The sequence below is a fragment of the Drosophila innubila genome (assembly GCF_004354385.1).
Source record: "Drosophila innubila isolate TH190305 chromosome 3L unlocalized genomic scaffold, UK_Dinn_1.0 0_D_3L, whole genome shotgun sequence".
In the NCBI taxonomy this organism is placed as follows: Eukaryota; Metazoa; Arthropoda; class Insecta; order Diptera; family Drosophilidae; genus Drosophila; species Drosophila innubila.
The window spans coordinates 17,722,774-17,739,096 of record NW_022995376.1 but is presented as its reverse complement, the minus strand read 5'-3'; the positions used below and the strand labels follow the sequence as shown (position 1 = coordinate 17,739,096).

The 16,323-nt window shown below is 38.4% G+C and overlaps 1 protein-coding gene across 1 annotated transcript in view; it reads right to left on the bottom strand.

The window, feature by feature from the left end:
* Positions 1 to 16,323, bottom strand: part of LOC117786617 (peroxidasin) — a 31,106-nt gene that overhangs the window by 8,278 nt on the left and 6,505 nt on the right. The window contains exons 2-5 of the mRNA XM_034624955.1: positions 2,951 to 3,166; positions 2,745 to 2,816; positions 2,388 to 2,623; positions 1,107 to 1,775 (exon numbers count right to left, since the gene is read on the bottom strand). Coding sequence (XP_034480846.1) covers positions 1,107 to 1,775; positions 2,388 to 2,623; positions 2,745 to 2,816; positions 2,951 to 3,166 — 1,193 coding nt within the window. The remainder of the gene's footprint in view (positions 1 to 1,106; positions 1,776 to 2,387; positions 2,624 to 2,744; positions 2,817 to 2,950; positions 3,167 to 16,323) is intronic.

Sequence of the window (16,323 nt, the reverse complement as noted above, 5' to 3'; positions counted from 1 at the left end):
AGTTAATTATGCTGACCAAACGCAACGCTTGACTGCTTGAACTGCCACGCCCCAACACAACCGCCTCCCGCCGTTGCATAAAGTGCGTGCTGCATTCATAATAGTTTATAATTTTTGCACTTAATTTGCAAAATAATGTGCACATTTTGCACTTCATTTTGTGCTGTGACCACAAATTATAATGAGCCCTTGTGATTAAGGGGCTGACTGAACACTAAATTCTCCCCCTCCCCCCCCACACCCCTCAGATCACTACTTTGTCTAGCTACTGTCATTAAAAGTACAGTCACGTCACGTTGTTTGGCTTTGCAATAAAAGATATAAAGGCAAACATTTAAACACTTTTGCCAAGCTCTGTATTCATGACAATGCGAATTACGTGTTGGCTGCTTTAGATTACTTTACGTAATCTTGGGATTCAAATACAATTATTTTAATTTATATTTTATTTTAATTTTATAATGAATCTTCATGTATTTACGAAATTAGGCTATAGAAATTAGAATAAAATCTTCAAAAAATACAACAAAAAAATTAAATAATTGGAAAAGTTAAAAACTTGTAAATTTACTAGCTTAAATTTTTCAAAACTGTTTCGATTTTCTTGCGGAATGTCATTTGATCATTATTTGGTCTCTAAATTAAGTCTACAAATGCTCTCAATACTCAGTCTTGCAACTCTTGCTTTGCCGAAAATTAAAAACATTAAGCACTATGCCAATAAATTTGGTAGAAAGTAAGAAAAAATCGCTATTCGTAAAGTTCTTTATGAAACCAATTAATCTTAAGCCTTTGACAGAATCCAATTGCCTGCAATAAAAATATACACAGTGCTATCGATGGAGAGTTAACTTAAATCATGGACGCTCAATTGGGAATGAACAAACTGTTGGTCTAACGAAGTTACAACTGGCCTACTGAAAGTCTATAAAGCTGGCCGGATAACTGGTAACTCAATACAAATTAAATCGACTGAAAATTGTGTTAAACGCGACAGTTGTGACTGTGAAATGGGAGCATGGTCAGAATGAGAGGCGAGAGGATGAGGAGGAGGAACATTAATGGTGCACAATCTGGACACATTACTCCCAGTGGAGAGAACTCACCCTTGACTTCGATGCGGGCAGTGGCCTGAACAGAGCCCAGGCTATTGTGAGCCTCGCAACGATACGTGCCCGCCGTCAGCTGGCTGGGTTCGAGGAGGACCAGACTGCCGTTGGCCTGCAGCTGCAGTGTGGACGTGGACTGGGACAGTGGGCGACCATTGAAGAACCATTGTATGTCTGGCTGTGGCCAACCGGCGGCAACGCAATCGAGCAGCACGTGTCCGACTCGATGTAGTGCCACAATTTGGTCATGCGGCTGTTGGGTGAAATGTGGTGGCATTGGTGTCCCCTGCGCATCCACATCCGCATCCGCATCCGGAGCGGCCCACACCTGATTGCTGGACACGTCATGGTGTTGGTCATGCTGGCTGTTCCGTCTGCTGTCAGCATCGTTGACCATCATGCGTATAGGCTGCGATTTGATCTCGCCCATTTCATTGCGCGCAATGCACTCGTAGATGCCAATGTCATTCGATTCGACTCCATTGATGCGCAGTGAACCGCTGGGAAGGACTTGCATTCGTGGTGCCTGCTCCACACCGATCTCGTTGGTGTTCTGCATCCAAATAAGCTCCGGCTTCGGTTGACCTTCCACTTCGCAGGTCATATCCACCGTTTCGCCGCTATTCACATGCATATCGTGGGGACCCGCCAGCAATTCAGGCTTGACTGTGTGTAATAATCGAAAATGTTCATATTTATTCAAATGACACTGGCTTAAAGTTTCTCTTAATTGTTAGACAAGACTCTAGTGAGCAAGTGTGGAGAAAAACAAATCCTATTCACTTAATTTGTTATAATTAATCAAGAGCTTTTATGTGATTTTTAAGTCGTCAAAGCTTTTGAAAGTTTCCTAATAAAATAATTTTTCCACAGAGTAATTAGTTGAAGGCATAAAACGTATTTAAACCATTTATTTAGATAAATCAAAAGCTTCGATGTGCTTTTACAGCGGTTTAAGCGCTTGAAAGCTCGTTTAATAGATAAGACCTCTTACTGAGTTTCTGTGTAAAATGGTTTAGGTTACTTTTTAATTTTATGTGCTTTAAAGCTCTAAAAGCTTTCAAGAACTTTTTCGTTAGATATGCCTTCTGCACATTTTAAATGGATTAACTTTATATACCTGTTTTCATAATAAATAAAAACCTTTAACTTGTCAGAGCTATTAGAGCTATGCAAAATATATATTCCTTTTCCATTTACTCATTTTCATGAACTTTTAAAATAAATCTAAGGTTTAAGCTTGAAACTCAGCTAGTGTCATTGGCACTTGCAACTTACCACATTGGAAATGCTTCTCTGTGAGCTGCCTGAAGTTGAGACGTTGCAATGCTGTCGGCTGGGCACAGGACAATGTGATGGTCACCCTTTGACTATCCAGATGCCAGCGACGCCAGAGTGAATAGACACCGCAGTTGCAATCAATCGAATTGCCATCCAAACGCAGTTGCTTCAGGCTCGGCAATTTGTTGAACATTTCCAATGGCAGATTGGTCAGCTTGTTGTTATGCAGGAAGCTGCATTGCAGAAACACAACCAGAAAACCAAAAACGAAATACAAAACGAACAACGTCAAATGGTAAGTAAAATATTCAGCAGTACAAAGAGAGAAATAGGAATGGGAAAAGGGTAACTTACAGGCGATTCAAATGCGGCAGATTGTCAAAGAGTCCAACAGGCAGTTGCCAAAAGTCGTTGCCATCCAGATAGCTGCAGTTAGATAGAGTGAAACAGAAAGTTGAAGGTCGTTAACGTGGCGAATACGCGATTTTTTTAATTAAACGTGAACTCAAATTGAAATTGAAATCGAAATTGCAACGGTTTTTGTGTGTGTCTATACTTACAGTGACTCTAAGCTCCTCAAGTGCTGAAAGATGTTGGCGGGTAAGCGGCTTAGACGATTATTGTTCAAATAAAGATACCGCAAGGATATAAGTTCGTTGAAGGCATCGTCCTCCACAAGCGAAATCTCGTTGTCGTTGAGAAAAAGCGTCGTCAACTGATAAAGCCCATGGAACGCATCGGACGGCAGCTTCTCAAAGTGATTGAAACGCAAATCTCTGCAAAATGCAATGACATAAGACAAAAACAAAAACTGTTAGTTAAAGGCACTGTGAACTGTGTGCAAAATGTGTTCTATAAAGCCCATAATGGAGCGATGGAAACTCGGAGCATGGTTTGCATTTCCCTATCCCCTTCTTTTTGCCATTTCCATTTTGCTTTCCTCAATTCGCTCGTTGCTGGACATGTGTCATTGGCACTGTGTGTGTGTTGAGTGTGTGTGTGTGAGTGTGTGTCTGCTTTTGTGTGTAGGGAAAATGGGTGTGAATCCATGTAACTCGGACCACATGCAATTAGTGCGTTACTTGAGCATGCAATCAACAGTTAAGGGCGTGGCACAAATTTCCCCATTTTAAAAATAAAATGCTTTTCTTCTTCGAGTTGGCACTCAATTCCAAAACAATAGCAAATACGTTTATTTTAGTTTTAAGTTGAGACCGGATGTGCAACTAGGGTAAACATTTTCAATTAATTTGCATTCGACATGAATGTGAGTGTGATTTAGTTACAGAACATATCCAAAAATGTCTGCAGAACGTACACCAACTGTTTGCATTTCAGCAGAAATTCATAATCGATGCGGAATCTAAAGAGAAAGTGAATTTTTAAAACAATTCCACAAAGAATTTTGTGTGCTAGATTTTTTTTTATTGTAAAGTGGGACTTAAAACTGGGGTGTGATATGTATATCAGTAATGAAAATCTATCTACAAATCTCTAGCAACACAAAAGCAATGCCAAAACAATTGTTCATATTTCTATAATAGTTTTCTGTTCATTTCAAGTGTTGTAATATTTTCTGTAACATTTCATCAAATTTAAGCTGGTCTTAAATTAAATACAATTCGAGCTTAAATTGAATAAGAATTCATAAAAATCATTTTAAATAAATTTATGTTATTAAAAAGTAATTAAATTATGGGAATAAATTGATGATTTGAATTTGTAGTAGCTCGTAAATTATGGTCGGCTAATTAAAACATTCACATTTCAGAAACACTGACATTTCGTTTGAATATTCCAAAGCAATTATCCAGAGAATTAAGGTATGATAGGAATGGGAAGTTATTATAACGTAAATGTTTTTAAAGTCTTTTTTAATTCCAAATAATAAATATATTTTCTCTTTCCAAAGAATTTTTATGTTTAAATTCTCATCTCACCCAGCTTAAATTAAGTGTAATGTCATTTCTATCGCTGTCACAAAGTCATTTTGTAGCCCATACTTAGATTAGACCGTGCGATGTGAAAAAGTGAAGTGAATACTCATTTACAAAACATTTTTCGCACATTAAAAATTAATTAGGAAAAGTTATGTGCCATAGTTTTTATGCTAAGCGACAGCGCAGCCAAGCGATAAGCAGCATGGAAACACACACACACTCACCCATACACACACACACACACATATACAATGTTTACTATACATTGTACATGGCAGTAGGATATGAGTTGCATGCTACAAATGGGGCACCCACATATGTTCACGATTCGCGACCTGCTAAACTCGCCGCTTAATGGAAACAAGTGAGCAACTCGGCAAAAGGCAATGACAACAACAACAATGACAACAAACTGTAGCATGAGAGGCAGCTGAATAAACTTTCTAATCAACTCTTGGAGTTGGCAGCCCAAACAAAAACAACAACAACAAGCAGCTCCTGCAACAACAACTCGCAGCAGTGCAAATTCAATGCGGTGGCAGCCACATCTAAACAACTACAAAATGCAGCCACAACAAGGAGAATAGTTAACCAATGAGACTTGATTGACTATTAGATACTCTACAGAAGAAGAGTAGAGAAGTACAAATATAATTAAAAGAAGTAGAAATAAAATTAAATATAATAAGGACTATAAGTAGAGTTAGGAGATTAATTGTAAGAGAAGTATAAGTAAAAATACAACTAAAAGTAGAAAACGGAGTAGAGGTAAATGAAGCAATAAATTAGAAGTAGAAAATGTAAGTACTAGTAGGAGAAGAAATAGTAAAAAATAAGTAATAAACAGTTAAACTAAAAGAAATATAACTAAAAAAAATAGAAATATATTTAGCAAACAGAATAGAAGTAGAAGAAGAGTAAGAAGTAGAAGAAAAATAAGTAGAAAAGGTAGAAGTAAAAGATTAATGAGTTTAAATATAAAAGTGATTTACTAGTCATAATAATTATACCAAGAGAAACTTTTCGAAATTTTTTATATATAGTTTCAGTTATTTCGACTCAAAACTTTTGTACTTAAATTAATCACCATTAAGATTATCTCGCTAAAGTACAATTTATACATACAATATTTTGGTATCAATTTCAATTTAGAAGCAATAAGAATGCTACTTTTGTTGTTGGCAATTAATTGGAAAGGGGATTTTACTACAAATATCAGCAAACTCGTTGCACAGTTGAAAGTTTCATTGAGCAAAATGCAAAGTAAAAACGATGCCCAACTGGCAACTTTATTTTCTGGCCATATTTAGTTACCAGGTTGGCCAAAACCCAGCTGTTGTTGTTGTGTAAGCGATAATTATGGAGCAGGATTGCGAGTAAATCCGACAAAGGAGTAGGAGAAAGAGAATTAGTAAAAGCAGAAATAAGAGGAGTAGATGGAGAAACAGTTTAGACCTCGTTGTTTTGGAGTTGTCTAAACAAAAATTATATTTTGTGGCTTCTGTAAACATGCAACGCACAAAGTGCAACAACAACAAAGCGCAGCTAACCCTAATTGGTGTCAGCATTCAGTGCGTGGTTGTGTGTGTGAATGTGTGTGAGTGTGTGTGTGTGTGTGTTGGTTAAGTGCATATGTTTCATGTGTGTGCAAATTGCAACTAAAGACGAGGTAAAAAAGGCAACACAAACACAGCGTACAACGAACGACAACGAAAACAACTTAAAAATCCAGAACAACACTAAAACCACTCACACGTATAGCTTGAGGGCTACAACAACAACAACAGCATTCAGTGAGTGAAATACTCACCAATCTGCACACACAAACACACACGCAGTCATTCACACACAAACACACTCTTGCATAGCGCCCAAATGTTGGCATATAAACAAAACCGCTGCTGCCGCTGTCGCAGTCAACGCCGACGTCGACGTCGCTGTGGCTGCTCTCTGGTCTAGTCTAGCTTGGTCCTCGTTCTGGTCCTGGCCTGGCCGGTTGCTGTAAAAGAATCAAGCCCTCGGGCTGCTTCTCTGTGTGTGTGTGTGTGTGTGTGCATGCAACATTCTCTCTCAACTCTCAACTTGTGGCAACCACATGCACATTGCGGGCAAGCAGAGGCCTCCAGCATGAGGCAAAGGGGGCAAGGGGTGGTCTGAGTGTAAGGGTGTATGGGCTGGAAAGTAGTTTGCATTGCGAGCATCACCAACGATTTGTAAGTTGCCTCTGCATATCCTGCATGCTGGCAATAGTTGGCTGAACGAGAAGCCTTTGTGCGAATAAGGCAGCTTGATCCAGTTTTTACCCAAGTTCTTGCAAACTCCATTAGCTCCACAACCGAAACCAAGCGACAGTCAACACCCATCAACAACAGCAACAACAACAACAACTCACTGTGGTCCACTGAAAACTGCAAGACAGCCAAGTGACAGACAAGTGAGTGCTGAGTGAGATATAATGAAAAACGGGGACATTTTACGGAATTTAAGCTGAAAATATGCCCTAAGACAGTAGATCGAATCGGCTGAGATTAACTGAGAGTGGAATATGGGTAATTATCTTTATGAGAATGAAGTGTTAATATTGATAAGAAATACTTAATTTTTATTTTTATTTTTTTTTTGAGGAAGACAACTGAAATATATTTGTGGAGACAGAAAAACCCAATCAGATCAATAAAAACTAGTGTTGGTAAGTTAATGATAAGCAGAATAAAGTCAAAATGTCGAATCTCAGCTGAAAAAATATCCGCAATTATCAAAATGGCTTTATAGTTTTATAGGTTGATTACTAAGTAAATAAACTTATTTTCTTATATTTTTTTTAGCTACTTTAAAGTACTTTATATGATAGTAAATTATTGATTCTCCTTTATTCACACATACTTAACTCTAATTTATTTAAGTTCAAGTGTCAATGTGTCAATTCACTTTTGGACTTTATAAATGTTGTTCCCATTTTGAAAGTAATGCTTCGGAACCACTGTGCAACGGGTCACAACTGACCTGCCTCCTAACGCTCTCTTGACGTGTGACAAACGATGCTTCACTCAAAGCACATACAAAATAGTCCTGAGCTCTGCCATTGAGCCTAGTCCACAGTTGGTGTTCCTTTGGTTTTCACTTCTGTTGCAGCTTCTACTTCTGCCACAGCCACAGAGCGTGCCACTGCAACAGTGTGTGGCACTGTGTCTGTGTGTTTGTGTGTGTGTTTACTGTGCTAGTTGCAGGCCTTCCGCATAGTTTGCGTGTCAGTTGCGCAACTATTTGTCGAGCATCAGCATAGTCAGCTAAAAAAGGACATATCTGAAGCCTTGCTTCCCAACTCTCTACCATGTCTTGCACCTTCTTTGTGTCCTTAGCGTTTGGCTGGGTCATTTCAATCAGCAGGCAGTCCTCATCGAGTGCCTGGCCTACCTATACGCACCTGCCCCGACTCCCCAACTCCCCAGCTACAGACTCCCCGGCATGTGCTCGATGTAGGAAATTGCATTTTTTCTGTAGTCGACTTTGTCGAGTTTCTTTCACTTTTGGCTTCCGCCAGACTGCAAAGTGATTTTGATAATGACATTTGCATTACTAGGTTTTTTGTATTTTTTTGGTATATGCCAGCTGCAGCTGCAGAGGCTGTTGTTGTTTCAAAATTCCAATTAAATTTATACGCATACATAGACAGAACACGTATTCGCCATGTTGAGCAACATCCCCCTTATTCTGTCCCGTGCTGTGAGCTGTCCATCAGACAGAGATGTCTGCACTTAATTAATGCATATTATTGACAAAAGCATAGCCTGTTCGAATATGTTTGTCTATTCACGCATGCCTGCATTCACACACAAACACACACACACACACAATTGTTACGTATACGCATTGATGTCCGTGCGTTGAGCTGAATTTATGGTTAAACCGTAAACTAAAGCTAAAGCATAGTATTTTGAGCCACATTCTGACAGCAAATTATATGAAAACAATTATCATTGTATAGCTATTGGTTGTCCGCCCGCCCACAATTGCAGCTGTGTGGGCTTGGCATTCAATAAGGTGAATGAATAACAAATGTGTCGCGTGCGCAACGAGCGTTAAACTGTTTAGTGGCTTTACAAATTTGATTTCAATTAGATGCTAAAATTGGTGACGCACAAACACATCACCCAAATTAGTAAGTACTCTGAGGGGATAACAATTTTGGGCAGAGATAAAACTGCCTTAACTACTCGAGTTTAATTAAAGTAGCTGTTGAATTTTGTTGAAAGCAAACTATGAAATATCTAAGGAAAAATGTCTAAAGATTCAACAAGTAGAGAAGCATTGTTTCCGCTCTAGTTGAAGTCCAGCTACAGCTAGAACTTCCGTTGAGTAATTATATAATAGATTTTTATGTAATCAAAAGAAGGATAATAAGTGCTCGGAATTTTAGCCTAGAACTTCTCGAAGTAATTTGTTTGGACGAACTTGTACAATTCATATTGAAAGAATCTTTTGCTAAAATAAGAATAAAACTTAGATCTATCAAAAGTAGATGTTATTAATGGAATTAAATACAATTATAAACAAAATCTTTTGAAAAAAGCAACGAGGGATGCAAAAAGATACAAAATCAGCTTCTTAAAATACAAATAAGTCAGATTTTGAGTAAAAACAAACAATACATTTTATCTATAGTATAAATAAAAAAAATGAAATTCAGTTATATGCAGAACAAATAATAAAAGTACTAAAAGCAAATAAGGAATGGTAAACATTTATTTTAGCTGCCAACTTCTTTAATTAATAGTTTTGTTAAAGACCTAAATAAGTTATGCGAATTGTTGATGTAAAATAATTTGATTCTTTTCAGAACAGTTTTCTAGTTTAAGTCTACTTCTTTTAAATTTATGCACCCAATTGCTTTATAAAGTGCTAACCAATTTAACTTCTAAGTATCCATAGTTTTATACCTATCACATTAAGTATACGCATTAAGCATACACGTTCTTCAGCATCATCATCATCATCATGCAGATTAGACGAAGACGGAGACTCAACAACTGCGATTTGCAAATTGCAATTGTGTAAGTTGCAGCTGCAGTTCGTTTTTATCATTAGCTACAGCTTTCATTATTGTTAGTTTGCTTTACACACACATTTATCTTTTGCCTTTCTGCGCCATGAAGTATGCAACATAAAAAACCGATAAATATGTGCGCTTTTTATTTCGCCAGGCTGAGCACGCAGCGCCTTTTGCATTGCATAATATCCTTAAGCCACGCCCCCTACTCCTGTTCATCTGACTACACGGTTGTGCTCTTATCTGTGTGATCACAGCATGAATGTGGGCGTGGCACGTACCAGCCCCCATTATTCCCTTAGCCTGTGCTAAGCCTTGTGCAAAGGCAAAGTCATGTTTCGTTGTTAAGGTGAGTTTTGCCGTTGTCGTTGCAGCCGCCTTTGCTGTTGTCTCTGATTATGATTTGTCTGGCTTACACACAGACACACACACACACACCCCTTTACACACACAGTGACATAACAGCTTAGGCAGCATCTTATGACGCTGCTTCTTCGGGTTAGTGTTCCCTCAGCTGCCTTTATGGCAAATGTGACAATAAAAACAAGATTTAACTTTGGCTTCGCACACGACAAACAGCCCGTGGAACATACGCACAACATACACACAACACACACTCAATACACACAGAGGACATAGCACATTATTGTCATAACATGGCTTACAAACACGCAAATAACAAGCAACAAAAGCAACAACAACAACAAAAAATAGATATAACATTAAATTCAACAAGAATGCATTACAATAGACGAGTGTGTAGACAAACTTAAAGATACCCTAGACGTTAGCAGAGTTTCTATTTAAAGCATATAAAGTATAGACTATAGACCTTAGCTTGGAGTTTGAATAAGTATGATAGACTACAGAAATCTAACAAGAGCATTCTATGCCCCTATTAATGTTTTTTATTATTGGTGTATTGAAAAGAAACAAAATAAAATACAAATTTAAATAAAAAATATTAATCAAAGCAATCTTAATATAAAATAAATTCCCTACTTTTTAAAAGTTAACCCGAAATGTATGAATTGCTTTCAAAAATGAACATAGATATTCTTTTTTTTATGAGTCCGTAAATTAAAGTGTGTCAAAGATATTAGCTATGCAGTCGGTGGATGGGATTACATGGATTCGACTCCTACAAATATTGGAAACTCATACCAGAGTATAGCCAGGATTAATTTAAAAAGAGTCTAGAGCTTCCATATAACTTTATGAATTGAATACCCACACGGGCAGAGTTGTAAATTTAATTTAAAAATTATAAACTAACAATTCAATTCAATACCTCTCTAAGCTCCAATTCAGAAAGAAAGCATAAAAATATCAAAGTAAAAAACAACAAAAAAAATATTATAAATTTAAAATCTGCCTACTTTTTTTTCCTAACGAATATTCAACCCACTTTGTACTAGGGAAGTCGTTAGCTAATGCGTACTGCTACATTTGCGGACATTCTGTGCAAAAAGTCGTCAGAAGATTGCATTGCTGGTGTTCCATGTGGTCCTAGTACTCATCACCAATTCTCTAGGTATTCGCCGGTCACCCGTACTTCAGGGTATAAGCTGTATGGTTGCTGTTACATTTTGACTCCTCGCACAGCATACCCTATTGTTGAATTAAACACAGGCTATGTCAAGCGTTATAATAACCCCGGCAACAAAGGCATTTCGAATTTCGTCTGACGTTTCTACCCGCATCCGCCGCCATTGCTATGCACTGTTGGGTTGCCCAGGTGATTGCCGGGCTGACAGACGATAGTCAGACGAAGAAGAAGACGCATGACAATTGCCAGCTGCAGCTGTGTATGTGTCTTGTTTGTGTCTGTAAGCTGCAGCTGCAGTCAGACACTTGGTATTGTAATTCCCAACGCCAACAGTTGCAGCTGCCCCTTCATGTTGCAGCAACAATTTCGTATGTTTTCGTATATAGCGTCGTTTTATTATTATTAAACAAAAGCCACAGCAATGTTCGCCCATCTCCCTCCCTCAGTCACCCAGTTTCTTGATGCTGCTTGACATTGTTTACCTGTTTTGTTAGTTTGCGTAAAAGTTCAGTTGTCAGTCATGCAGTCACTTTGTCACTCGGACAGTTGCTCACCAGCCTTTCAGCCTGCTGGCCTGACAACCCTAAGAAGCTTTTTCGAGATTTTCTGCTCCCCCTCTATCCCTTTTCCCTCACTCCCTCGCTCTATCTCTTTTAGTTGCTCCACATTGTAACTGGGCTTATTGTAGGCTGCAGTTGGGATTTAATTTGGTTTGTTTGCTTACCTTATTGCCACCTGCCACACATTCCCTACCTCCCGCTCATGTGAATCTGTGCTAAACTGTTAATGAAATTGTGTCCAGTTGCAGTTACTGTTTTTGATACTTACGAGCACTCTGCGTAATTGCCTTAGATATGGTGCAAGCATAAGACAATTGTCAGTTTAGCCTACTTTACTACAGCTCAATACAATTTTAATGTGCTCTGTTTCCAAAAGAATTCTTTGAAAGCTATCATTAAAACAACATGATTCCTTATACTGTTTGGGAAATCAGTTGATCTCAGTTCTCAGTTCAACTTACGCAGTCGTTGGTATCATTTAAAATCTATTTCAAATTAAGTTATTTTCCAAATTAAGTCAAGATGATTACTAAATAAATCGATTGTGAAGTTGATTTGAAAATAAGACTTTGGAATTGCTTTCTTTTTATGTCAGGAAACCTGGAATTTCGAATCAGTTTTATATTCGTGTTTTCTTATTCTCAGTTCTCCTTCAGTAAAATTCAAATTGATTATAAAACGGATCTGTTGAAGCCTAAAATATTTTCTCGATTGGTTAGTAAGTATAACTTTTTTTAAAGAAATATTTCTTAAATCTTTGACCATTTAATTTTAAATTATAGAAAAGTATGTAGATTATCTTGTTAAAATGTTATTTTGCCATAACACTTGAGTAGTTTTCATAAATTAAAAAATGTCAGGTAGCATCTCATATAAATAATTCGTGTCAATAATTTCTCTCTTTTACTATCACACATCAATCACATTTAAATTCTTCCACATTCCACATTATAATTCTTAATTGATCTTGTCAACCAACTGCACATTTCACAAATTAAAAACCTCTCAATTGCATGAAAGAATCTCCGGCTAAAGCTCAACACAATGACTAATCTTCACTTTAATTATCCGCTCACAGCGGTGGTCATGCATTTAAAGCCAGACTCGTATTCAATCACAACGTATCGAGGGAAAAAGACAAAAAAAAAAAAGATAAATAAATTTTATAATAAAAGCTGTACATAATATTCGCCTTTTATACGCATATTAAACAGTTTCCAATTGAATGGAGCGCTGATTTTGGTGCATTTTCATATTATTTTTGTGCATGCACCCACACACAACCACATACATGCACAAGTTATGTGTGTATGTGTGTATTTTTTGGCTCTTCAAATAAAATTTCAGCTCACAGCAACTCGAAACGGCAAACGATGCCATGTTCGACATATAAATCCTGCCATATAATTGAATTTCACACGTTACACTACAGTAAAAATAATACAAAAAATAACAGTGAGCGGGGGAAGAAGAAAATTGCCAAAAATACGAGACGAAAGTTTAAATAAAATTTATTTCAACAAAAATACAAGCACATGCACAGATACACACACACACACACGCACACACACACACATTTAGACACGTGTGGCGCCTGCAAACGTGAAAATTATAACCAAAAAAAATAGAGCCAGATCCTCGTTCGGATGCCGCTTAAACTATTGAGGAGGAGTTGCCCAAACAGTTGCTCTTGGCCAGGCCAAAAGCAGCTTAGTGCCACTCACACACACCCCCACACTCGCATACATGTGTGCAGATATTTACACCTGTAGAAATGTCGATGGCAATCGCCAGTGCGAAAAAAAAAAAACAAAAAAAATTTCCAGCTAAGAAAACAGAAAAGTGGCGCTGAGCCGCCAGCGATAAGAGCAATGCAATGTTCAGCAAGGAGAAAGAGAGGGGGAAAGACAGTGTGGAAGAGGAAGGAGAGAAAAATGCACAGTCTGTCTAAGAGCTAGCTCGGCTGGTTTTTCCATTTTTATTAAGTATGCTGTCAGGTTTCAGCTGGCAGCTGGCAGCCCCAAAAAGTATGCAATAAAAGTTCAAATGCAACTGAATTTTCAGGTGGCGTAACTTTTGCGGTGGCAATCGTGATACCTGCTCAACTCTTGCGTGTCCTGGCCAGGCTCAAAGCGTAACCTAACCTAACCTTACCCAACCTCCGTCCAGCCAACCTCAAACCTCAAACCGCAAGTCAATTGAAGCCGCGCTAAATTTTCTTCTTTTCTGTGGTGTTTTTTACCCTTTAATTTTTGTGTGCTGCATTTAACGCACAAGTTAACTCTCGAGGCTAACGGCATTTAGGAAGGAAATGCCATGTCGCCGCTAAAACTGGGTTAGCTTACATAATGGCAACATTAACGACAACGTTTTCCTTCCGCCATGCAACGTCATCGCCAGGAGCAGCCTCCTCCTGGCACATTTGCCTTCATGCTTCGTCGCTTATTGGACATAATTACTGAAAATAACAATTTACGCCCCTCAATGGTGGGTTAAAGTGGCAGAGAGCGAGCTGGAAATTGTGGAACAACTAAAGGGAAAATAGGGAATATGCTTGGCGTGGTAAGCTCCTCTATGGCCACTTATGCGTAGCCACAGCGACAACACAGATAAGTGCAACAATGCAGCGATAGTCGAGAGGAGAATGTCGAGATTCAAGCACGTCGTCGTCCAACCAGGACGACATATCAATTCCGTGTGAACGGACAGGAATTTCTTGTTGATGTGAGTTGTAGTTGTGCTTGTTGTTGCTGTTGTCTTTACTGTTATTGTTCTTGTTATTGCGGTGGTCATGGTCAGTGGGAAAATACGCTGCGTTTATCGTTTACACTTCAACGATGTTGCTGGACACTTTCTAAGTGTGTGTAGTGCTCTCCCGCTGTGTGTGTGAGTGTGTGTGAGTGAGTGTGTATAAACTTATGTGTGTGTTTGCTTGTGTCTATGTGGTTACAAGCTGTTGCCTTGCGGTCTGCTTCTTGTTTCAAGTTGTTGGGGAAATGCAGCCAAGCGAACATTTCCCAAGGAAGATCTTTAAGCAATCTCTGTAGATATTATGAATAATTTGAATACAATTTTCAAAATTTATAAATACCATAAGGGCAAACACAAATTTAATAAATTAGAATACAACTCCTGTTATATTAAACTATGCTTGTTAAAGTTTTTTGAGAAATACAATCCAAAAATATGTTTCCCTATTTAATTTAGTTTTTAATCACCATTAAAAAAATTCAAAAAATATTAGAAAATTGTTTTAATTTGTAAAAGAGAAAATTACCAAATTGCAAAATAATAATGTTTGTTTAATTGAGTTTAGCAGAATTTACCCTTCCGGAAAACAATATTTAAGCTATCAGTCTTTATCAAAATGTGTAAATATGAAAGAATAATTCGTAAAAATTCGAAATATGTAACTGTGCCTAACAATATTTCTTTTCAATCTACAACAACTTCATAAACAAACAGCTTTTTTCTTGCTTTTTTAACTCAGTCTTTTTTATTTTTTTAGTCGTTGCCTTGATTTGATTTGCCGTATAAATTTCTACAATGTTGCCCTTCGTTATAGCCATAAATCTAGTGCTGCGGATACTTAATCTTAGTCAGCGAGCTAACCACATTATCAGTTTTGGCCTTTTATCCAAACGATGCTTGTGCACATAAAAATGAAAATGCTCATTAATAATATGACGTATACGCAGTGATGGCTCGCTCGCAACTTATACCCATTGAACCAGCTGGTCAATGCCAATTGCCAGAGCAAAGCAAGCTCTTGAAGGCACTATAAGTAGTACTCCTACATCTGTTGATGCTTCTACTCCTGCTCCATCTTCTGGGTATGCAATCGTTCGCTTGGCAGCTGCCTAAGCTGCTACATTAACATTATTATGCGTCTGTCTATCACATTTCAAAATGCAATGCAGGCTACGTGGCACGCCACTTTGGCTTAGTTACTTAGTTTGCCGCCTGGACGAGCAGCGCATTTTTTTTATAGCTTCTTTGGACGCAGTGAGGCAGTTACTCCGCCTGCTGTTGACTTTACCTGTGCCCCGATGGCATCTCCGACATCTCTTCAACTGCAATTGCCGCACATTTGCTTTGGCTACAAACGTTTTGCTCTTCAACTCTATCTCATGTTCTTTCTCTTCCACTCCCTAGCTTTTTCTCTCTTTGTCTGTCTGCCTATCTTTCTGTCTGTGCGTTGCCATAGCATACTTATGGACTGCTTGCTTCTTATGCTTGACCAGTTGCAGCTTCCTAACTCCCTTTCTGCCTCCCTCTCTTGTTATGCTGTCCGGCACATGCCGATTGCTCCACTTTGACATGTTCGGGTTGCTATCTCTCCCTGCCCCTGCCCCTGCCACTGCCACTGGCACCCCGTTGACTGCTACAAAAATAACTTTGCTTATAAATTGTGGCATGTGTTTGTGAGTTGTTGCTATCTCAGCAACTACTTTGCATTCTCTGGCTCTCTGCACTAACGAGCATGCGAAATGACAAAGCTCGAGGGCGTGGCAAGGCGGCGGAGTGGGAGGGCGAGAGCGGGAGCGTCCCACTTTTGTTGCAGCATTAAAGCAAATGAAAACACAAACAACTTTAAATGCAAATTGTTTGGCGTGATAAGAGAAGACACAAGATAGAGACATAGAGTAGAAGTACTTCTCCTCCCACTTTTCTCGATTCTCGTCCAAATCAATGGAAGATTTTTCTATGTCAAAGTGAAACGTTTGCTGCCTCCAGCTGCCGCTTGCAGCTGCCACATGTCACACTTTGCGAGTGAATTAAAAATGCATACGATGTGATTGGAAAAAAAAAATTTCAGATAGATATCTTCTCTTTG